The following is a 24,646-nucleotide window of genomic DNA, read 5'->3' on the forward strand; positions in this document are numbered from 1 at the left end:
TCCATCAGTAGATGAATGGGTAAAGAAGATGTGGTGCATATACACAATGGAATATTATTCAGCCATAAGAAGAAAACAAATCCTACTGTTTGCAACAACATGGATGGAGCTGGAGGGTATTATGTTCAGTGAAATAAGCCAGGCGGAGAAAGACAAGTACCAAATGATTTAACTCATATGTGGAGCATAACAACAAAGCAAACCTGAAGGAACAAAACACCAGCAGAATCACAGAACCCAAGAAGGGACTAGCAGTTACCAAAGGGAAAGGGGCTGGGGAGGGTGGGTGCGAAGGGAGGGAGAAGGGGATTAAGGGGTATCATGATTAATGCACATAATATGGGGGGGCACGGGGAAGGCAGTAGTGACTCTGTAGCATCTTACTACGCTGATGGACAGTGACTGTAATGGGGTATGTGGGGGGGACTTGGTAATATGGATGAATGTAGTAACCACAGTGTTGCTCATGTGAAACCTGAGCATAAGATTACATATTAATGATACCTTAATAAAATAAAACACCGTCCAGCAGTGACACATGGCATGACATTGACGCTCCCGCGAGTGCAGCGCAGTGGCACACACTCTGAGTATTGCCTTCAGGCTGTTTCAATGACGCATGGTTCTGTCGGTCGCATGGTAATTCTCTATATATGAGGCACCCATACAGACACCAGCATCTCAGGCTAGTTGTTGTTTTCGAATAAGATAGCTTTGGTATGTGTCGTGTGTTAATAGCTTTTGTTGATGATTATACATCGCAGACATTTTCAGTTCATTTACAGGCACTCCGTTTGCCCTCTCATTTCAGGGATGTCATCTGTGGATGCTCTGAGCTCCTCCGCTGTTCACTGTTAATTGGGGTCCCTCGAGAGTCCAGGCTGACATTCATTTATTGAAGTCCTGTCTGTGCCATTCACTGTTCTAAACACTGTAGGACTGAGATGGGGCCTTTCTCAAGGACTTCAGTGTTCTTTAGGAAAGACAAGAGCACGTTGAGTAATCACAGACAGCAGTGATCTAACTGTACGATTGTGACATGAGGAAATAAACGCTGGAAGGCTGGTCCCCCCTGGGTGCCATGGAAGCCCCTGCAAGGCCCACTTCTCAGCACAGGAGTCAGGTGAGGCTCCTGGAATTGCTGCCCAGGTATTGGGGGACAGGTTAAAAAAAGGTGAGGATGGTAGTGAAGGTACAGGAAATGCTGTGTATCCTGGGAAACCACATGGAGTTTGATACACTAGAGTTTAAAATATTAGAGAATGGCATATGAGCTTGGGAAGGTCTGAGGATCAAGTCAAATGACTGTTTTATGCTCTGCTTAGAGCTTGAAACTTATAGGCTTGGTCCATGGACTAATCACCTGAGATTGTTTGCAAAACACTGCAGATCTATTCATTGTCTTGGAAAAAGTGTCCAAAGCTTTCATTAGATCTCAGTGTTCCACAACTGAAAAGTTGTTGGGAGTATTTCCACTGAGAGGTTTTAAGTGAATGACCATACTGTTCTTTAGTTAGAATGAAGCACAGCAATACCCGATCCATATTCACGTCATGAGAAATTCAAGGCAGAACCATGTCAGTGCAAAGAGTAAGGTTGCCAGGAAAACTATGTATAAATAGCCAACACAAAACCACAGGTGCAGTCATTGAACAAACATGTAAATGAACCATCTTCCTGCATCGTTTCTTTTGGCATCATGGAAAGTTTCCCAGCCTCCTCCAACAAGGGGGGCAGATCCCTGTAACTTATTCATAACTGGCCTGTGGCACTGGTAGGCTCTGAGGGGACAGGAGCGGCCGAGAGCAATGCTGTCCCTGTTCAGAGCTGAGAGTCTGATGAGAGTGGGTGGTGATCAGAAGGCACAGGAAGAAAGGGGCGAGTGCAAATTGTCACCAATGGTGTGTAACAAAAGACAGGATGGGGTGTGTCCGGGGACCTGATGGGGGAGTAAGGGGTGCTTCTCGAGGACGTGACGCCGAGACCTGCAGACATTAGCTAAGTGTCGTCTGGGAAGGAGGGTGAGAGAGGCCACAGGCTCTGCAGCCCCAGGGCAGGAAGGCGCTCTGTGTGTTTTAGGAAGGGAAGAAGGGCGTGAAGGACAGCGGGTGGGTAGGAGGAAGCGGCCCTGGAGAAATGGCCTCATGGGTGGTTTAAGAATATGGATCTGTAGCCTAAGACTCAGACGGTGGGCACAGGTCAGTGTTGGGCTGTGACATCACATGATCAGGTCTGTGTTTTTGCAGAGATCTCCCGGGTTGCTGTTTAGGAAGTAGGCTGAAGGGGGACACGGGAAAGAGCTGTCAGGTGATCTGTGACAGCTGCATGTATGTAGGTGCCAGCCGGGCGAGTGGTTATCAGTCACCAGGCTGGGGGATGGGCGCTGCTTTTCTTTCCTCTGCTATGACTTGAAGTACATTGTACTCTTTTTTGATGACTGGTAAAAATTATTACTCTTAAGATATCAAACATCTTCCTACCAAAAGTTAAAGCTTGAGGCTGGAAAGCATCTGAGAAGTGACTTCCCAGGGGAAGAATACGTCGTACTTTATTCTGACTCGGCTGGAGATACTGCACGAGCAGCATTTCTGTTTCCCAGTCGGTCCAAAATCTGTACGCATGCATAAGTGATGAGGAGAAAGAGAAATCAGCGGAGCTTTTCATGACTTTTACTTGATCTGAACTTGAGTTCAAAGGTAAATCAAGTTTAAAGTTGAATTTGAATCTTACTATGCGAAATGGGCATCGCTTAGCCTGTATTAAAATCTGAAGTATGAGGCCGCCCAGGAGACTGGTGATTCTGAGTCCAGGCTCTGGAGTCGGGTGGTCTGAGTTCAAATCCCCAGCTTCTCCACCTACCCACCTGTGACTTAGGAGAAATGACCTTTCTCAGGTGCATTTTCCCCTCTTCAAGAATAGAAATAAGGGCATTGCACAAAAAGCATTAAATTTGGACAGACTGAGATATAGAAATGCTACAGAAAGGACTGTAACATCAGAATTCAGCAGAGAAAACAGAAACCACTGTTTCAGGAAGAAATGGGTTTGACATGGAAGATCAGTGGATGTGTGGAGGCCGCAAGGCCTCTGTGCCCACCACATTATGTAGCCGTGACCCAGATGCTGGCAGCCACTCTTGGTGCCACCTCGGCCACGCAGCTGGCACGACCGCCTCTCGCAGCCACGAACCTGATGGCCACTGGAGGCCACGTCCAGCTAGTGTGGCCCTTAGCTGACCTGCGTGCCGGCTCCCACAGAGCCAGGAAGGGGGCCCGGCCTGGCCTCTTCCAAATCTCACGTGCACCCTACTAATTGGTGCGGCCTGGTCTGTGCCAAGGACCTGAGCCACAGGGCGCTTGGGGAATGCCGCTGTCCCGCTGCTGAAGAGGCGAGAGCGGCCTGGAGCTCCAGAGGCCCCGCCTGAGGGCCGCACACCGGGGATGCCCGGCAGGTGGTGCTGAGCGGTGGTGCCCTTGGTTCGTGGCTGTTGGTGTATCAGCAGCAGGGGCACAGGTGCCCCTGACGTCATGGGTAATTCACCGCGTACACTTTCATTAACCTTAAGATGTTTCTTTCCTTCTCAGGGGATGCACTCCGGGTGCAATAAAATACGAATCTTTGTGCTGTACGCATGTTATTTATAAGATCTTGTCAGCAGAGAAAAGAAGCAGACCTGAAATAAAGCAAAAGCATTTGTCAGGGGGTCTCAGAGACGCAGTTTGTGGGGCACAGTCTCCCTAGCAGCCCAAATCATGTCCCCCCAAGGAACAAAAGTTAGGGGTTTTTAAAGACAAAGGGAGAATTTTATACGTTGTTTACAAATGATTTGGTGCTGGAGGCAGGAAACTCATCTTGACTGAATGTAGCCGGTCGCGAAGGCCGCCACCGATCCCCTTCCTGTAACGGGTCGCAGGCTTTGGGCTCGGTCTCCATCGTATGTGCGGTTCAGGCCACTTCAAAAGGTCGTGCTTCCCCAAGGGGGCTGTGCGTGAGGCCCCCCTCCTCCAGGGCCTCCCAGCTCTGCTTTGGAACCCCTAGACACAAACGATGCATTTACTTCACCTGTCGTGAACCCTCTTTCTCCCCATCAAGATTGCAGTATAGTGAAGCAAATTCCTACAGATCATCTGAGTCTGTTAACACGGTAACTGAATTAAAATAATAGGGCTCAGTTCCGTTCACTGTTCTGAGGTAGGAGATGCCTGGCAGCCCGCAGATGTGCACAGCTAGCCAGTCCCGGAGGACCAGATGCCAGCCATGCCTCCTGTCCTGTAAAGTGTGCACAGGTCGCAGTCGTGCTGGGGTCATTAGTCCTGAATGCTGACGAGAGGGCGAGTGTGCCCACAGGGCTGGGCTCCCTCCGCCATTATTTTCATCCCTCTCTGTTTTCCTTATTCTCCTCTCTACTCATTTCCTGGTATGCTCATATGTCTTTGGCACCCAGAAACCCTAATAATGAAACACCGGTGTGTTTTTTCCCCTATCACCATTGTAGGATGAAAACAAAACCACAAGATAGTGGGACAGTTACCAAGTTCCCTGGTTTTTCCGACTCAGGGACACCTGTTTCCCAGACGCCCCCTTTCTCCCCGGGCTCCTTAGCCCATCCTGTGTTGTTGCTTGGGGACGGGGGCATCTAATGGGAAGTGACTCCCATGAGGACACCAGCACTTTTGTGACTAACTGAACTCACCTAGAAGAGCGGTTAGCGTGTGTCTGACCTGTCTCTGGAAGGTCGGGCCAAGGGTGATGTAATAGGCCCTCCAGCTGCATTTAGTTTGGGGCATAAATTTCTCTCATAACCTATTCTTAGGTCTATGTTTTATATGTTCCAACCAATCACATTTAGAAAGAAGGGTGCTTATCTTTGGAGTCAGTATGAGAAACTGAAATTTAAATGTTTAGAGTCAAAATTGAAAACATCTTTTATTCATTAATTTAGTCAAGCGATGTTTCTTGCATACCTACTTAACTCGGCGTTTTAAATCCAGAAAACTCTCTACACTGTATTGTATCTTTGCATCACATTTTATTTAAGGACTTTAAAAGTAAATCCTTTCCTGAAAGCTTTAGGTGTATCCCAAGGAATAAGTGTAGAAGGTTTGTTTCCTGACCCCATGGAGCTAACATTCTAAGAAGATGAGATGATTACACATAAAATGACAGTTGACAAAATAATATTGTCTATAATAAAGTGACACTTGGGAAAGTAGCATTACATACAATTTAATAGATCAAGTGGTACTGAACAATGAGCTAATGGTCCAGCATTACAAACATGCTTTTTCTTTTTCTTTGCTTTTGTTCATTCTGCTGTTGAATAGACTTTATCTCTTAAGAGCAGTTCTAGGTTCACAGCAAAGTTGAAAGGAAGATAAAGTTCCCACCCCGCCTTCACACATGCACAGCCTCCACCATCACCAGCGTCCCCAACAGGAGAGACATGCGTCGTGATCGATGAACTTACCTGGTCACCAAGAGTGCGCAGCTTGTGGGGGGGCTCCTCCTGGCGGCATGCACCCCGGGGGCTTGGACAAATGCATGGCGGCCTGTGACCACCGTGAGGATGCCACCCGAGCACTTCGCTGCCTTGAAAGCACTCTGTGCTCTGTCCACCCTGATGTTTTCGCTGTCTCCATGATTTTGCCTTTTCCAGGATGTCCTTCTTATATTAGGAACCATACAGTATGTAGCCTTCCACATACTTAAGCATTTCAGGTTCCTCCGTGTCTTCGCATGGCCTGACAGATCATTTCTTTTTAGTACTGAGTAATATTCCATGGGCTGGACGGACGGTAGTGTATCCGCGCACCTGCTGAAGGACACTGCTGCTGCCGATATGAGCACAGCTGCTACAAACATCTGTGGGCAGGGTTTCGTGCAGATATAAGTTCTCAACTCCTTTGGGTAAATCCAAGGAGTGTAACTGCTGGATCACGTGGTGGGAGTATGTTTAGTTTTATAAGAAAGTGGCTGTCCGTGCTGCATGCCCCCAGCAGAGAATGAGGAGGCGCTCCTGCTGGTCCGCAGCCTGCAGGCATCCGGTGCTGCCGGCGCTCTGGAATCTGACTCTGCAGCTAGGTGTCGTGTTACCGCACTGTTGTTTTCGTTTTCATTTCCCTGATGTTCATGTGCCTATTTGCCATTTGTATATTATCTTTGGTCAGGTATCTCTTACGGTCTTTAGCCCATTTTTTAGTTGAGTTGTTTTGTTTTCTTATTTTTGAGTTTTAAGAGTTCTTTGTATGTTTGGGTAACAGTCCTTTGTCATATCTGCCTTGTGCAAATATTTTCTCCCAGTCTGTAGTTTGTTATCTCATTCTTTTGGCAATGTCATCGTAGAGCAGAAGATTTTGATTTTAAGCTCATCAGTTATTTCTTTTGTGGATCATACCTTTGGTATTATATCTAAAAACTCATCACCATACCCAGGGTATTTAGGTTTTCTCCTATGTTATCTTTTGGGGTTTCATAGTTTTGTGTTTTACATTTAGGTCAGTGATCCATTTTGAGTTGATCTTTGTGAAAGGTGTAAAGTCTGTGTCTAGATTCATTTTTTGCATGTGAAAATCTGCAGTTGTTCCGACACCATTCGTTAAGGAGAATGAATCTCTTCACTCACTGTGGCTGCCTTTGTTCCTTTGTCAACGATCAGCCGGCTGTGTCAGTGTGGGCCTGTCCCCGGGCTCGCGCATGGCTCCGTCCATCTGTCTGTCTGTCCTTTCATCACTGTCACACTGCCTCGACCGCCGCAGCTCTACAGCAGGTGCTGGCATCAGGCGGTGTCATTCCTCCAACACTGTCCTGCTGCTCCAGCATCGTATTGTCTATTCTGGGCCTTTTGCCTCTCAACGTACTTTACAATCAGTTTGTTGATATCCACGAAATATGACATGAAGCATCTTTTCATGGGCTTAAATGCTCTCTCGATATCTTCTTTGCAGATATACACCATCTGTTGAAAAGACTAACTGCTCCATTTTATTTTGTTTGTTCCTTTGTCAACGATCAATTGACTATATTTATGTGCATCTATTTCTGGGCTCTATTTTGTTCTGTTAATCTGTCTATTCTTTCTTCAAAACCTCACTATGTTTGTAACTGTAGCATTGTAGTTGGTGTATGTCTTCTGTAAATCCTTCTTTCAAGGAATTAGTTCATCTTTGCTTTCTTTCATCAGCGTTTTATAGATTTCTTCATATACATCTTTAGCCTATTTTGTTAAATTTACACCTAAGTATTTCATTTCTTGGATATAGTATGAATGGTATTATGTTTTTCATTTCAAATTCAACTTGTTCATTGCTGGTATAGGAAAGCAATTGACTTTTGTAGATTGACCTTATAATCTGTAAGTTTACTATAATCATTTATTATTAGCTTCAGAAGTTTTTTGGTTAATTCCTTTGGTTTTTCTACATAATGGGTCCTGTCATCCGTGAACAAAGACAGTTTTATTTTTTTTCTCAATTTGCACACTTTTTATTCCCTTTTGTCTTATTGTATTAGCCAGGAATTCTAGTACAATGTTGAAAAGCAGTGGTGAGAGGATATGCTTGTCTTTTTCCTGATCTTGATAGGAAAGCTTTGTGTTTCTCCCCATTAATTATGATGTTAGCTGTGGGGTTTTGTAACTATTTTTTATATAAACTTAAGGAAGTTCCTCTCTATTCCCACTTTGTTGACATTTTTTATCATGAGTATATGTGGGATTTTATCAAATGCTTTTTCTATGTTGATATGAGCATGTGATTTTTCTTTTATAGCCTGTTTATTAATGGATTTCATTAGTTGATTTTCAAATGCTGTACTAGCCTTACACACCTGGGATAAATCTCACCTGATCGTGGTGTATGATTCTTTTCGTACATTTGGATTCTGTTTGCTAGTATTTTGTTGAGGATGTTTATATCCATTTTCTTGAGAGATACTGTTATCCTGTTTTCTGTCTTGTTCTGATTTTAGAGTGAGGCTGGCTTTGTAGAACAAGTGGAGAAATCCTCCCTTTACCTCTGTCTTCTGGAAGAGATTGTGGAGAATTGGTATAATTTCTTAAATGTTTGGTAGAATTCACCCATCTGGGACAGTGCTGTCTGTTTTAAAAGGTTTTTAAGCATCGATTCAATTTTGTTACCAGATACAGACCTATGCAGACTGTCTACTCCTTGAGTGGCTTTTGGCAGATGGTGTCCTTTAAGGAACCCGTCCACTCGGTCTGGGTCATCAGATCCATGCACTGAGTTTTTCATGCTGTTCCTTTACTATCCTTTCAGTTTCCATGGGACCTTTAGAGATGGCCCCTCTTGCGTTTCTGATATTAGTAGTTTTTCTTCTCTCTCTGTTTCTTCTCTGTTAGCCTAGCTGAGATTCATCAGTTTTATTGATGTTTTCAAAGGACCAGCTTTTCATTTTGTTGATTTTCTCTACTGATTTTCTGTTTTAAGTTTTACTAATTTCTGCCCTAATTTTTTAAAAGTGTTTTCCTCTGTTTAATTTGGATTCAATTTGTTCTTCTTTTTCCGAGACAGAAACTTGGGTTAAATCATGTTCGGTCTAAGCCACCTCAGCAAATGCAAGCTGAGCGCTTACATTCTGAATCCCTTCTGTCATTACTACTGACAGATACACACGGGGCTCCCCATGTTTGCTAGGGGTCCAAAGATATATGAGCGGAGTATACGTGTATATGAAATGGTGTTCTGTGAGACTGACTATATCCTGTTCCCATATAAACGCAGAAGGAGGTAAGGAGAGAGAAGTAGTTGAGGGGCCACAACATTTAGTCTTGAGGTGACACTTGGCCAGACTTTAGAAGAAGGTAAGAAAATGTGAGCATTCTACGAATGAGTGAATATTTTGAATAAAGACATGGAAGAAAAAATTCACGTGTTCAAAGAAACATGTACATATTTTGGCTGAAGTGAAATGGTCCATGTAGTAGGGAACAGGTATGGAGGAAAAGTGTATGTCAGAAAGAAGTGTCAGAAGGTAGAAAATCTTTAATTTGGGGGTTTGGAGTTTAGAATGTCACAAACAGAGTAATTTATTTCATATAGAAGACCTGAACGCAGGTTTATAAACTCTGTCTCAAAGTCTGCTCAGGTGGATAACCTTCTCTGTGCAGGTATGAGAAGCATGAACCTGGCCTCTAGGTAGCAAAAGACTAGGGAAATTTGGAACCTCTGGGGAAGGAACATTCCTCATACAATATCTCATTTTTAAAAGAAGGGCCATCTGGTTGCTGACAGCCATGGAAGTACAGTGGAAATCATGAATATGCTTCTAACCGGAAAAGTGAAAGTGTCTGCAGAATAGATTTGGATGGCATTTTCCTGATAGTAAATCGGGTCCTCTTTTGTAACCTGGTCACCTTCCGAAGAGCTGCCTTTATTCTAGTAACTCCACGTTTGTTGTGATTTAATCTTAGAAGCACCACAAGAACTCTGGGAGTCTGTGACCAGACTAAGGAAGCATGAGACCCATCAGGAATCAAATGAATGCAGACATGTCTTTATAAGTCAGACTCCTCTGCGTGCCGCTCTGAGAGATGGGTTCCTGGAATGTCTCAATGCTAAAGGCCTTGATGATATTTCATGGCACAATAATGAGGAGAAGATAACAGGTGACAGAAATTAGCTTCATTACTTGACGGCTATGTTATAAAATACCACTGGACATCAATGTCAGCATTTAAACTTTCAAGTCAGCAGTATTTTTAATGAAACCTAAGGTTAAGAGTTTTCAGTTTTTAACCTCTGCCTTTCCAGTGTCATCCAAACAAAGGTAGAATTTGTAAAAGAAAGATATAAATAACAGATTTATAAGCTAAAGGAAATGAAGGAAATAATTTTTTTCTATTCAAACTGATGTGTTGGGATTTTCACTAATCCCTTGAGAATGATAGCAAATCAGATGATAAGTGTATTGCAACTAAAGATGTTATGACTAATTTATATTCCACTGAAGTGAATGCATACCAGTTTTCCTCATTCATGTACGTGGTATTTTTAGTCATCCAGTAACCATCATTCTGGCTTTTAGGGTACTTTTTTTTCCCCTAATCTATTCAAAGATTAGACTCAGGTTGCCCCAACTTCAAAATGTTGCCTCACATTTAAGTCAATAAGTCTAGACAAAATAATCGGGCAAGTAGATCCCTGTGCAAGTAGAGATCAATGTTTTTTATTTATATTCTGAGTATTAATTTCCAAATTAGAAGCATGGTAGTGTTCCACGGAGTCAGCAGAGGCCCCCCAAAATTCCCTCCACTACTGACTAAACCCACAAATAAGGGAAACATCAGACTGGTTAAAATTATAAGACAACATATATTCGTAACTCTCTCCCGATATTTTATGAGTGTAACAGCTACCAGGACTAATTGAGGATGCATGTGTAATCTCAGCCTCAGAGTCCATAAACCTTTGATTCATATTTAACACTAGATTTTAAACCAGAGATTAAATTCCTATAGGATCTGAAGGGCTTCAATTTTAAAAGGAAGTAAAAGAGGTTACATTAAAATGTTAGCTTTTATGGCTTGGTTTTGCTAATTAAAAAGCTTCATTCTCATAATCTCCCATAATTTAAGGTTTCAATATAATGCCCCTTCACTAAAAGACGTCAGAATTCCCAGGGTCAAAAATTCAATGAAATCTTGCCCAGATGCCCAGATCAGCTGTTCAAGGGATTGAGCTCCATTTTTTAATATAATCACTGTGGTTGCCTATTTAGTTCATCCTCTTTTTATGACTTTCAAGACTTACAGTACCCAACGGTTTCCTGTTAATTCTGTCTAGTTGGTTTCTTGTGTCAACAACGTAGGGGACACACGGGGAGGATGCAGTGGGGCCGGTGTAACTCTTTAAAAGTATCACCAACATAGAAAATAGAATCAGGTGTGCTTTGAACCCAACAATATAAATAAGTGAGACCTTTAACCAGAGTATTTTAGTCACTCTGACTCACAGTGGAATCAAGCCATTTATGAATTACAATTCCCAAGATCCTACACTCTTGCTGGAGAAGGCTGGGAAATTTTCTACAGTGCCAACAAAGCCAGTGATTCAAGAAGGTGGCATTTAATTTTATGTGCAGCTGACATGTTTATCCCCAGCCCTCTCTGGTGCAATATTTGCACTTTATGTTAAATGTACCTCTGTCTTCTTTACTTCGTGGAACATGAATTAAAAGAGCCAGATTCTGAATAGTTCTCACGGAAGGTTGACATCCCAGACGTCATTGATTCACAAAGGGAAAGGGGAGGTCACACAGCAAAGCATTTTCCCTTTCACTCGTACCAAGTAAGATGTAAGATGTTTTGCCGTAAGAAAGAGGGTCCCAAGCGGCAGTTTGTCTCTCTCTGCCCTTGGTGTGGATGGGATGTTTGCCTCTTGGTGGTGCAGCTGTAGGTGAGCCTTGTGACCGTCACAGCCTGTGCCCCCCACGGGCCAAGCCTGTCCCCTCTTCTCCCCCTGTCCCTCTCCCCTCACCCCTCCCCTCTCCCCTCTCCCTCCCCTCCTATCCTGTTTGTTCACGTGGCCATCCCTCTGCAGGCCGGTGTCCTGCCCGCCTCTCCCCACGAGGACGCCAGCCGTGTGGGGTCAGCAGCCACCCTAAGAGCCCCATTTTAACCTGGTCACCAGTTTGAAGACCCTTCTCCAAGTCCAGTCACCCCAGAACTCGGAGGCCTTGGATACACGGGAGTTCAGGGTGGCGGGGCACCGTTCAGCCTGCAGCCCTGGCCCAAGGTGGACACCGTGGTTCTTGCCCAGCAGAGGCAGGTCTCCCGTGGGGAGCCCAGGGCGGGAGGCGAGGCCCGCGGGCACCTGCTCCGCGCGCAGGGACGTGCCGGGTGCCCCCCAGACAGGGGGCTGCTGGGGAAACGCACACCGAGAGGCCCTGGGGGGTCTGCCCAGGTCCCACCGCGGTGGGCACGAGTGCTCGGCTGCGGGGGCGGCGGCCGCCCCGGAGCACCTGCCGGCGCCTTCCTGGGGGTACAGGTGTGCCGCCCGACACCCCGTCATACGTGGTGACCCCCCAGATCACCACGTAAGCGCCTCTTCCCCAAGTCAGGAGCGGGGCGGTAGGCTTTTCTCGAAATACGTGTATTCTTGTATCGTTTTTACTAACGGTAGATGGAACCCTGGGTGGTTAGAATGTGCAGCGCAGTGATTCCCAGAAAAGCAGCAGCAATACCAGTACGTTCTTGAGGAGTCCTCTCCGCGCCCTGATGGCCGCCGCGTATCCAAGGCCCCCAGAGTCAGTGGCCGAGAAAACAGCCGTTTTCTCGCGCGCGAGGCCTGACCCCCCGGGCTCGCGGCCTGTCCGTCCCGAGGGCCGCCGGGCCTGCGCGTGGACGGGGCCCGATCACCCGTGTGGCGCGGGCGGACGGCTGCGGTGGCCAGGCCCCCCTCTCCGCGTGGGCTCAGGGGCCCCCCGGCAGAGGCTTTTCCCTGGCAGCCGGGGCTGCGTGAGGCGGGAGCTGGCAGGCCGGCTGAAGGCCCACGCCAGGAGCTGGCTCGGCGCCCCTTCCATCGCATTGCCATGGCCAGAGCGAGTCCCAGGCCACCAGTGGGACGCACAGAGGCCGCGGGAGACTGGCCGCCCCCCGGGGTTTGCCGAAGAGGAGCGGTGGGCGGGAGGCACTCGCTGTGTGTTGAACAGGGGTGGGGTGGGGGGGTGATGTATCAGTACCCAACCAAATAGGGGAGTCGTTCTGAAGCACTTTAGTGCTTTACCCGAAAGTCAAGGAGTGTTTTCAGATAATAGTAAGTAATATCGGTGGAGAGAGCTTACACAGATGTCAGCGTGTTTGATCTTTGTGGGAAACCGGGTCCCCTGGAGACAAACGACACCCGTTTCCCCTGGACCGGACCCCACGTCCTCGCGCTCTGAGCTGCAGTGGGGATGCTGTGCAGGGACCTAAGCTGGCCTGAGGTTTGGGGCCCTCGGAGTCAGGTGACTGTCTCAGAAAAACCACAAAAACAAAAGGGAGGGAGGGAGGAAGGGAGGCAGCCATGTGACGATGGGCGGGGGGTCCCAGCTGGGGTCCATCCGTGTGATATTTGGTATTAGCTCAGGTACCAACCACTGCTACCTGCTGTAAGTGTGCAATTACATCGTTCACTCTAGTACGATCAGTAATCTTCACCCTAAAAAAAGAGCCTTCGTGGGTGTTTAGATTATTTTTCATTAGATTTTGTTAAGAAGTATGAAGAAGGCGTCCCACATGGTAAATGCCCCTTGTGACAAAATGTCTTCTCTTGGGTAAGAACAGTATGATTTTGCTATTTATTAATATACCCCTGGGAACGGCTGCAGTTGCCGGCTAGTGATGTGTGCTGTTTAGACACAGCAGGACTTAGACGGGGGGTCAGCACACCACACCCACCAGCCACAGCCAGCCTGGGACCTCGTTTGCGGATGAAGTGTCGCTAGAACACTGCCACCCGCTCACTTAGAACCTCTGGCCCCCCTCCGGGTAGCTCCGCAGGCTCGCAGAGGTGCAGTGATGACGTCTAAAGTATTTACCATCCTGTCCCCTCACAGAAGTTCAGTGACCCCTGATGTAGGTGATCTGTCTGACCATTTATCAGTTTAGGTTCTGCATGAGTTGCTCTTTGTTTTCTGTTTGCTGGCTGGTGACTGAAAGCAGAGATTTTAAGGCCACAAAGTGCAGAAGCGGGGGTGGGAGGAAGAGGGTCCGGCCGGAGCATTACAGGCAGAGAGGGTTGCACGCCGAGTACCAGGTGGAGTATTTAGGCAAGTATTTGAAACTCGAGCAGCTAGAGTTTAAGGACTGAAGGGACCCAGGGTACGGCAGGATTTGGAGCAGTAAGAACTGGGTCCAGGGTGCGAGGACCGAGTGACGTGCGAAGACCATGGTGGGACGGAGGGTGACTCGGAGGAAGCCCGGAAGTAGAACGGTCGGAAAACTGGCGCCTTCTGTGTCTGACCAGATTTGTCATGAGCATCCCAGGTCTTATGTCCAATATGGATCTCTGTGAACTGGAAATGTTAAACATCACCATTTTCTGCTATTATTAGGAAACAGAAAGTACATGAAAAAGAGAAGGCAGTTGTGGGGATTGCACAGGATTCTCATGGGTCTTTCAGTTACTTTCTGTGACTCTTAACTTCCCCACTCAATTCTGTGAATTTTCAGTTGACCTCACCATCATAGCCAGTATCCCAGGACTTCCCTCAGTCACTCCTGTGTTAAGGTTGATTCAAAGAGCTATTGTGATCAGAAAGGTCATTCAGTGCTTCAAAAGAGCCTCTGACAAATCCCCTTAGGAATCTATGTGGCTCCAGAGTGGTTTGCTTTTTTTTAATTTTGGTATCCTTAATATACACTTACATGAGCAACACTGTGGTTACTAGACTCCCCCCATCACCAAGTCCCCCCACACACCCCATGACAGTCACTGTCCATCAGCGTAGTAAGGTGCTGTAGAGTCACTACTTGTCTTCTCTGTGTTGTGCAGCCCTCCCCGTGCCCCCCCCCCTCACATTATGTGTGCTGATTGTAATGCCCCTTTTCCCCCTTCTCCCTCCCTTCCCACCCGTCCTCCCCAGTCCCTTTCTCTTTGGTAACTGCGAGTCCACTCGGGTTCTGTGCTTCTGCTGCTGTTTTGTTCCTTCAGTTTTCCTTGGTTCTTATGCTCCACAGATGAGGGAAATCATTTGGTGCTTGTCTTTCTCCGCCTGGCTTATTTCACTGAGCGTCACACCCTCCAGCTCCCAGAGTGGTTTGCTTTTGTTTTCAAAATCACCCCAAGTGTTTACCACTGAAGGCAGATCGTTTCCACCCGTTTGGGGAGCAGTTCCCAGAGGGTGAGCTTGGTGCCTGCGCTGAGAACACCTCTGAGGCTGCCCCTAATTGGCTCCCCTGGCAGTGAGTCCACCTGAAAGGGTGTGGATTGAGAGACGCAGTGGGGACAGGTCTCATCCGAGGCTCCTAGAGGGTGAGGATGAGGTCTGGCTACGATGCTTGGGCTGATGAAGTGTGAGGAAGTTGGCAGAGGCTGGACACGTGGTTCCGAGGCCTCACATAGGGAGGATTTTCTTTCTGGAACCATTTGATGTGATGCCATGCTTTTAAAACACTAATTCTGTATATTTTTGGAATCCTCATTGAAAATGCCTGCATTGATCATGTGTGCTTGACACAAAGGAAAAATAGCCGTGGGGAACAGCACATATGACCCTGGAACCTCAGAGGAGCCACTTACTGCTGACTTCAGTGAGCAGCGTGGTAGGAGTGCGTGCGCACGCGCGCGCGTTCTCTCTCTCTCTCTCTCTCTCTCTCTCTCTCTCTGTCTCTGTCTCTCTCTCTCTCTCTCTCTCTCTCTCTCTCTCTCTCTCTCTCTCTCTCTCTCTCTGTCTCTCAGCCAGCTCCACAGCCTGAGTCTCGGTTTCCTGACCTGCCACATGGAGAATGATCCCAGATCAGTGGGTGTGGTCAGGATCGACCTGCAGTGGCAGCTGTTATGGTGGTTATTACTGCTATTTACTTCCCTTAAGAATTTGGCTGCTAGGAACAGAAATGCCACGAATGGAACAGATTAGCGGTTTTCCTACTGTGAAGTGAGAAAGCGGGCCAGGAGAGGCCTCGGTGCAGCAGCATCTCAGGGATTCAGGTCTGAGATGTCTGCAGCGCCTTTGCCTTTCCTTTGGGATCTCCTCTTGGTTCCAAGGTGGCTGCTGTGTCTCAGGCATCATGTGCTCATTCCAGGCAGAAAGAACTTAAGGATACTACCAGCTGGGTGTGCCTGCTTTTACAGAGCTTTCCTGGAAGCCCTGCCCCAGCGGCTTGCTTATAGTACGTTAGTCAGAAACTTGTCGCACACCTCCCACCCCACGTATAACAGAGGCCACACACTCCGCTGCCCCCACACACTCAGAATTCTCTTGAGTGAGGAGAAAGGAGAGAGTGTTCAGTCGGCACTGGCCATCTCCCCCATGTGGTTTTCAGTGTCCTCACTGTCACCGCTCGTACGATCCAGAAACACTGCCAGCTTTCTCTCCTGTGAAGTTTCTGAAGGCAGAATCCATAGAAAAACAGTATCTCCCTGTCTTAAAACACTTCCTGAATCTGCCAATGTTAATTTTGAACGTGGTACCAGAACAGTAGGCCAATAATAGAGCCGCCTATATTTTAATTGGTTGGGTTCTGTTTTACTTTTTAATGTAAGCCATTCTAAGTAGTTTAAGAGAATAAAAAACATTAATTAAAATAAATTCTGTAGACTTTTGATATGGCCAGGACAGAGTCATACCATTCAAAATAAGGCTATAAACTAATTATCAAGCTACTGTAAATGAAATCTTTAAACTGATAAGGCGTTAAGTGATTCACCATTTTAGGCCATTCCAGAGACTCAGAGAGCTTCCGGAGTATTTATGGGCCACTGGTATCCTTGTTTGGAAGTAAAGATCGATTCGTGATAGAAAAGGTATTTGTCTAAAGCATTCGCCCCTTTCTGGGAGCCTCGTTCACTTTCCCTTTTTAACGGAATGTAAGCGCCCCCTCTTACCCTCCTGAAACCTCTCTGCTTCTCTGCTGCCCTAAGTTTCCCCTGCAGACCAGCCACGGTCCTTGCTGGCCAAGGGACCGAGTCCTTTCCATTCTGTTCAAGAACGTCAGTGTCATTGTTGTACCGGCAGGACTGGCAGGGGGAGGAAGTGTGAGAAGCCTCGTTTTAATGCAGCCAGTTTGGGGAACGAGAGGGAGGTGAGAGTGTGAATAAGAGGAACTGAGCCCCTGGCACAGACGCCCCGGGTGTCCGCGTCTGCTGCGCGGGAAGAGCCCTGGGGTGTAGGGAGGAGTAAGAGGGGCACCTCCTGCTCTGGGGGAGTTACAGGTGGAGAAGAAAGACGTTTCAAAGGTGATGTCCCTGGCCTCTGAGCCCCAGGGAAGGAAGAGCTGCCGGACTGGAGGCATCTGGGTTCAGCGGGCTGTACCGCCCGGTGTCGCGTGAGCCAGGCCAGGACAGACCTGAGGCCACTCGTGTTCAGGGGAGCTGCTGAGGCCGGGGCCGGGGCAGGGTGGGGGTGGCAGTCAGCTGGCACCTCACCTTCCCCCGCCCCTTCCTTCCCAGCCCGCTCTCCACCCGCTGGAGCACCGGCCGCCTCAGCCCTGGGCCTCCGTCCCAGGTCACCTTATCCGGGGACTGTGCAACACACTCCTAGTCACATAGTAATAAACTTGAAATTTCACTCAGCTATAGGATAACTATTTTTGCTAGTAACGGGGAGGAATGTTCTATGGAAAAAATATGGCAGTTGCCTTTCATAATATTGTTACCATGGACTGGGAATATTTCTTCAACATCTCCAACTTGCCCTTCAAAGATATTATCATTATGATTATAACCATTTCCTATGATTCTAACCATAAATCTTTGGATGTAAAGGAGTCATTTTTTTCTTGACTCTTAAATCACCTGAACATTTGCTCTCTCTCTGTTTCTTTCCGGCGTTAAGTGAAAAAGGCCGTCCCGACCTCTCTCCTCATTATGTAATAAATTCTGATGAGATACGCTGTCAGCTTTCATCTGCTCTCAGAGCGTTTTCACTATGTCTTTATAAAAACAATGTCCTATCTTCTAAATAATTTAGTTGCCATTTTCTAATTCTATCATTTTCCTCTTGGATCTTTTCTAACTGAAATATGGATGAAGCATAGCAACAGGAACTTCCTAAGAAACAAATACCCCCTGCATCCTTTTTAAAGGGCTCTGGAATTCCTTGGGTTCGATGTTCAGTGCCCTTAACGAGGTCAGTTAGCCGCGAGGGCATCGACAGCAGGTGCCCTTTGTGCCCAGGTCTTCAGGGAGCAGCTGAGACACACTCCAGGACCCCCTTGCTGAGTCACTGTCCCTTGTTTACACAACTCATCCCGGGGCCCTGCCTGCGTTTTGTCCTTGTGAACGTGCACGCTGGCCCTGCTGAAGCTGTCTGCCTCCTTGTCGCACACGTCCCATGGCATCGCGAGGCCCGCCCGTCGCATCCCAGATGGAGGGCCTTTGGTCACTTTTGACAGAATCGGGGGGGCTTGAGTCTGACCCTAATTCCTGGGACACCAACTTCTACTGACCCTGTGTAGAGCGCTTGTTTGCAGCCCCGTGAACATCAGAGATACCAGCGGAATTACTGGAAAGTGCCAATGTCTAGGGCCTGCCCCAGACCAAATGAGCCCAGCTCCCCAGGGGCGGCATCCAAGTATCTGTTTGTTTTTTTAAATCTCCAAAGGGTGATTCAGATGTACAGCCAGATTGAGAATCACTCATCTCAAGAATTCTTCGTTATATTTACATTTCCTTTTATTGGAAGGCTTTTTTAAAATTCTAAGAGTAGAATATGCTCCCTGTCAAAAACCTTTCTTCCTTGGGGAGTGAGCAGAAATGAGTATGTGAGGTGAAGTATCAAGTTCACCTGAGTTTTCTTGTTTGCCTAGTACCCCCAGCCGAGGCGACCTACCCCTGTGCTCCATGCTGACTTGTAGCGGAATGACAATTTGTGCTTTGGACAATATGCTGCAAGTTTATAGATCCCCCCGTAAGCTTACTTACACATTCATCCCAACGAGGTAGGTTTTATTATCCTCAATTTTGAGAAAGTTTGACACGAGAGCCCTATGAAACAGTATCTGGCATCAAACTCAGTCCTTCCCTGTCCAAATTCAATACTCTTTCACTGTAACCTGCTATTCTTTCTGCTGCCTAATATTTTTATCATCTTATTTTGAAACAATTTCAGACTTTATCGAAAAATTGCAAAAATGAATGCAAAGATCTCTAACCCTTTCCTACCCACATTGCCCAAATACCAGCATTTTGCCATGTTACCCAGTCACCCTCTCCCCTCACTGTCCTTGTGCACATGTGCTGATGTAATCATGTACATGTCGGACATTAACTTGCAGACATTATTTCCTTTTACCTCTCAGAACTTAAGTGTGTATTTCCTAAAACACAGATACTCTCTTTGAATGATGATTCAAAATCAGGAAAGTAATACAGCACAACTACCTATGTACAGACACTCCAATCTCACAATGTCTTTTGTTGCAAAAGAAAGACAATGTTTCCCCCCTAGGATCCAGACAAGGAGCACATGTTGCATTTGGTTCCCACATCTCTTTATGTCTTTGTCTGCAAAGGTCCTCCGTCTGCCCTCACTGCTCGTGGTCTGAGGGAACACGTGGTCCTGGGGTGGGCAGGAACTGCTCCGGCCGCTTTGGGGTCTCAGAGCAGCACGGCCACATCGACACCCAGTGGGCTGGGCCCTGGCACTGGGAGATCGCAGGACAGCCGGCCAGGATGACGGGTACTGTGTGGCGTTCACTATGTGCTGGGCACTGTCTTAAGTGTTTCCCATATTTCAGCTCATTTAATCTTTACAAGAATGCTGTATCACAGTATTACTATATTATAGATATGGAATCTGAGAAACACAGAAGTGACATGACCTACTCAAGGTCATCCAGCCAGGAAATGGCCAGCCAGGGGTCAAACGCCAACAACAGGCTGCATCGGCCGTGCCAGCTCCTAACAACACAGACAGGTGCCGAGGCGCTGCGCAGAGTGTGACGTCCTCAGGCTCCTCACTGGCTCCGAACACCCCCATCTCACCACCTGAAAATCAGGTCTGCTGGTATCTGTGTCATAGAGTCAGTTGCAAGGACTGCTCACGATACTCCCTTAAAGCCCCTGATAGGTAGCAAGGACTGCGCTCTTTAAAGGAAGTGAAATTTAATATATAGATATTGAAGAATTATCTGTGACTCACACTGAGATATGGTAATTCTTCAAGAGTTCTTTTTCGTCATTGAGGGTGGGGAGGAGATGGGAACAGAAGTGACAAACTACCAATATTTTTAGATTTTTTTTGAGAGGCTGGAGAGGGACTACCTATGACCAAAACCATCTTCAAGGCAGAAGAAGCCAGATAAAGATGAGCCACAGAACACAATTTTAGAACGATTTTTAAGAAAGAACTCCTGCATCTTTAGTTATATTAGAAAACAAGTATATATTTCCCATGAAGAGAGAGGCCAGTACCACTCTGCTCCGGCCAACAGTGGAATCACCTTCCGGCTTCAAAAGAGAGTCGCTCTCATTAGTGGGGGTTCGCGAGAAAACTGAGAGGTCTTGGAAGGAGAGCTCTGAGGTCTCTGCATTTACAGAGTTAATGACATAGGTAGTCTCTTTTTAATGTGAACTTTTCATTTTGTCTTAAATGTTTCAAATATGACCTCTGAACCTATAGAGAAGATAAACATCTGTGAAAGAGATGGTCTGTGACTAGGTCAGTTCGGCTTCAGTTTTTAGCCTTTAAATAGATCCTCTGCAGCCCAAGGCCCTCCTGGCCGCGCATCTACGGCAGTAGGCGAGGAGAGGTTTTTCATCTCCTTTCTAGTGAGGCTTTAAAATTTCCTCTGAACCCTTCCATCTGGGGAACCCTAGTCTTCCTTCAGCTGGTACCTCTTTCCTCATAACTGTCCATATCTGAGCTATTTTGGGAGCTGCAAATAAGTGAAGACTTGGAGAGGGAGAGGCAGCCCAACAAGAGTTCAGAAAGCATTCTAGGCTCCTGTGTGCACAGCCTGCTGGCGACCGCTTCTCCGCAGCCCTGCCCCAAGGCTTTGACATGCCGTCCCCAGGCCGCTGTTTCCCTCCTGGCAAGTATGCCAGCTCTCATCTTCCACAGCCTGCCTCATCCTGCACCTTCCCCAACCCGCCAGCCCTCACCATAGATATGTTAATTGCTTATTTTAAAAGCAGTCCTTTCAGCCACATTTCCACTCAGGCAATAAGAAAGCCATGCAAATACAGCCCTAGCATAGAGGCCCGTGGGTGCGAACAGAACCGGTGCAGAAAGGACACGTGGGGCCCCATGTGCAGAACTTACTAAAGCTGATGTTCAAGACTTTACTGCCTATGTTTTCTAAGTCTTACGGTTTCTTCTAGGAGTTTTGGGTCTTACTTTTCAGCCTTTAAGCCATTTTGAGTTTATTTGTGTGTATGGCCTAAGAAATTGGTCGTTTCATTCTTTTGTACTTTCAGTTTTCCAAAACCATTTGCTGAACAGACTGTCTTTTCCTCACTGTATATTCTTGCCTCTTTCATCATATATTAATTGACCATATATGTATGCATTTATATCTGGGCCGTCTGTTTTATTCCATTGATCTATGTCTCTGTTTTTGTGCCAGTACCGTACTGTTTTGGTGACTGTTACACTGTAGCATAGCTTGAAGTCAGGGAGTATGAGAGCCCCAGCATTATTACTCCTTTTCAAGGTTGCTTTGGTTCTATGGGGTCTTTTGTGGTTCCATACACTTTTTAGTATTATTTGCTTTAGGTTCTGTGAAAAATGCCTTTGGGATTTTGTTGGGGATTACATGGAATCTGTAGATTACTTTGGGAGTATGGCCATTTCAACAATATTAGTTCTCCCTGTCCATCATTCCAGAAGTGTTTTTGGTGCTCAGCTAACCTAGAAAACCACTGAAAACCAGATGCCAGTGCCCCAGCTCCAGCAGGTCATTTAGGTGCCTGTGTGGAGCCTGCGCCGCAGTGGCAGCGAGCTCCACCGGAGGCTCTGACGCAAGGCTGAGCTGACACCTGTGCATTGGGATCGCACGCAGAGAGCTCCCTGCCCTAGAAGGTCCGCTGGGGAGTGGTGGACAGGACTGGATCACCAGCGTTGAGACCCATTTTTGCTGTGCACCACACTCAGGGCCAAGAAGAGAGATTCTCTAAGTTTTTCTCCATCTACACTTGAAGCAATTATGGAAAATCCATATGTTTGATTCCATGGTTACTGAACGTGCAGTAACTTAGGTGCAGTTATTAGTGAACGCAGAGTCCACTCCCTGGGAGATCGCAGAGCCAGCTGGGCCCGTGATGGGAAGATACTGATCCAAGCCCCAGTCTGCCAGCTTAGCTCCCCCCGGCATGTCAACTAGGGAGCCACAGGGCCTCTCAGTCTCGGGGTCCTGCCTGTGTAGATGTGAAGGGACTGGCTTCACTGAGCTATTGTAGAGAGGAGACTGATAGATGAAATCAGACCGCACCATGCAGTAATGAACAAACGTACGCTGTCGTTCTTCTCTAAATCTAACGGCATGGAGAACGACAGCAAAGCTTCGGGTTAGTGGGGTGTCATTACCCAGTTGCCTAGCAGGTGTATAATCAGCTAAAAACACTGTTCCTTTCTCTGTGTCAAACCCAATTTAGCCCCAAAACTCTAATTCAGTATGACCCCTTTATGAAATGGCGTGTGTCCCCACTGGCAGTTAATTATTTATGCTGCACCCGTGCACACTGTAGTGTTCCTACTGCTTACAGGGACTTCCCGCCTTCCAGGCCTCGAGGTTCCTGAGCACCAGGTCCCCCTCATCAGTGAATCATGAATGGGATGCACTCGGTCATGTTAGTTAAATGGGTGATTGGCAGAAGGAGGCAGAGGAATAAGTACAGGTAAGAGGACAGTCGGGGCTGTTTAAGATACTTAGAAGTGTGAGGGCGAAGCTGACAGGGGAGCGGGGACCTTGTCTGTCTGGAGAATCACCCCCCCACCCCGGTGAACGTTCTGTGTCAGGCATTGCGGCTGGCTCAGCAGGCGGGCGGGCGCCACCTCCTACCTGGCCCACGTAGGACCAGCCTGTGAGGATGTACGTCTCCTTGGAAAGGGTAACCTTTTATAGGCTGCTTGTGACAGTCCTGATTTTATGAAAACCAGGTTTTTTAGGGGCTTTGAGGTAAAGCAAGCTGGAGATAGTATGTCATTGTTTTATTATGGGCCTTTTCTTAGAGTTTGGGATTAATCTGTGGCTAAATAAAATAGCTGGATTCTGTAGTCACTAAGTCAGCACTTTAATGAGATACTTAATCTCTCAGAGCAGGTTTGTGCTGACAATCTCTGGGAGACAAATACAGAACTACAGCATGACCCAGCCCGTAGTCTGCGTTGGTGCCACCCTCTTTGTTGGGGAGGGTGTGAGCACCAGTTGCAGCCCCCAGTTGGGAGAATAACAGGCTCACCTCTTTATTTCCTGGCCTTCTGCCCAGCGCAGGGCCTAGAGGAATGCAGATAACGTGTGTGGTTAACGTGGCCCCTCTTAAAGAAGAAATGTGAGACTCATTTTTCCCTGTTCAATTTGAAACCAAGATCACTTTGCTCTATTTGAATGCCCCTTGACTGTTTCCCTCTATATTCATAGGGTCTTTAGTCCTTTTCAAAGTGACCCCACTTGGTCCGCCTCCATGGGCCAACTGTGTGCTGATACTGAAGTGTCCCTAATCCTTTAAGAAGCTATCACTGGACGTTGAGAGATTCTGATAACTGGATTTGTGTCTCCGATCACTGATCACGTCTTTGATCGCTGGCCGTGGCAGACCTTCGGTGACCCAGCACGGCCTGAGCAGACAGCGCACGCGGCTGTTCTGAGCAGGGTGCAGACTGCATGTTGCCCCACAGCACAGAACTGGAACTCTTGGCTTCTGAGAATGCTGCCCTGGGGGCGAGTGTTTCTGGAGTCTAGGCAGCCATTTTTCCCTTTCGTGATCTTCACCATATCTGAGTGTCACCTGAAATTTTATTACTATTTTTAAGTCCATTCAGTTATGCTTGGATAAATTTATTTATTGCCATAAATGTAAAACTAGTGTTACTTGATCCTTAATTGAAGATAATAATATTAATACAAGAAAACAAGTTATGAAATTCTTGCTAGGTAATACTGCTTGCCACAGGTTCTGAGCCAGAGGCCTGTCTTCTTTCCTCTAAAGGGAGATCGACATGGGCTGAAGACCTGCCAGGACCACACTGTAACCTTCAGAGATTATGACGATTGGGAAAAAACTGGCGAATCCTTTCTCCTCTATTCAGTGACTATTCTAATGCTTTCAATTCCAAGTGATACTCAGCCCCTCTGAGAAACATTATCTCTGAAAAACTCATTCCTTCTATATTCTGTATGAGGAAGTATTTGATTGACGGGACTTGTGTGAAAACCCCTTTCTAGGATGTGATGAGAACACCACAGAGGTGGTAGATGGCATTGTCCTTGCACCTAAGAAGTGTGTCGTCTATTAAGGGATGGAGTAAACTGATGTGGGAAGAGGGAGAGTTGACAAGTGTACGGAGGTGAGCGCTCCAAAACCCCACAGTCCGGAACACCAGAACGTGAGCTGCGGGGGAGAAGACAGCCCCGAGGGCCTCCCCCAGCTGGGAGAAGCGCGCTGGCACAGAGGTGGCGGAGGCAACCCCACTCGTCTCCCAGGGGCGAAGTCACCGAGGATCCTGGGTGGGTCTGGCGCGCGAGCAGGAGAGGCCCCCAGAAGGCAAGCTCTGGGCAGTCTTGAAGGAAGTGACAGGCAGGGTGCACATGTGCACACACACAGCAGCTCGGAAGTACAAGGTCTGCAGGAAGACGGTGACCTTAGCACAGCCTCACAGCTACACGCCACCTGTTCCTCAGACCTAAACCGTCCCTTCTTGTTCGTAAGTATCATTTAGGACATTTGAGACACATTCACCTGCAGAATGAGTTAGTTATAGGACAGCACCTCGTATTGCTTTAAATGTGTGTCACTAGCTGAGAAACCAGTTTACAGGTTGTGCCACAGCC

The 24,646-nt window shown here is 47.2% G+C and overlaps 1 protein-coding gene across 9 annotated transcripts in view; it reads left to right on the forward strand.

Moving 5' to 3' along the window:
- The window catches only part of NME7 (NME/NM23 family member 7), a 196,976-nt gene that overhangs the window by 110,648 nt on the left and 61,682 nt on the right, over positions 1 to 24,646 (forward strand). The window contains exon 12 of one of the 9 annotated variants that reach the window (XR_012124995.1): positions 23,805 to 24,519. The exons of 5 other annotated variants lie outside the window; for them this stretch is intronic. Coding sequence is in view for 3 of the 4 variants with exons in the window: in XM_037024023.2 (XP_036879918.2) it covers positions 22,362 to 22,454 (93 nt within the window). In the remaining variant the exon portion in view is untranslated. Of the gene's footprint in view, positions 1 to 22,361; positions 23,763 to 23,804; positions 24,520 to 24,646 lie in introns of those variants that run through there. 3 more of the 9 variants (XM_073221546.1, XM_073221547.1, XM_037024023.2) reach the window with 3 other exon arrangements.

The sequence above is a fragment of the Manis javanica genome, chromosome 14 (assembly GCF_040802235.1).
Source record: "Manis javanica isolate MJ-LG chromosome 14, MJ_LKY, whole genome shotgun sequence".
NCBI lineage: Eukaryota > Metazoa > Chordata > Mammalia > Pholidota > Manidae > Manis > Manis javanica.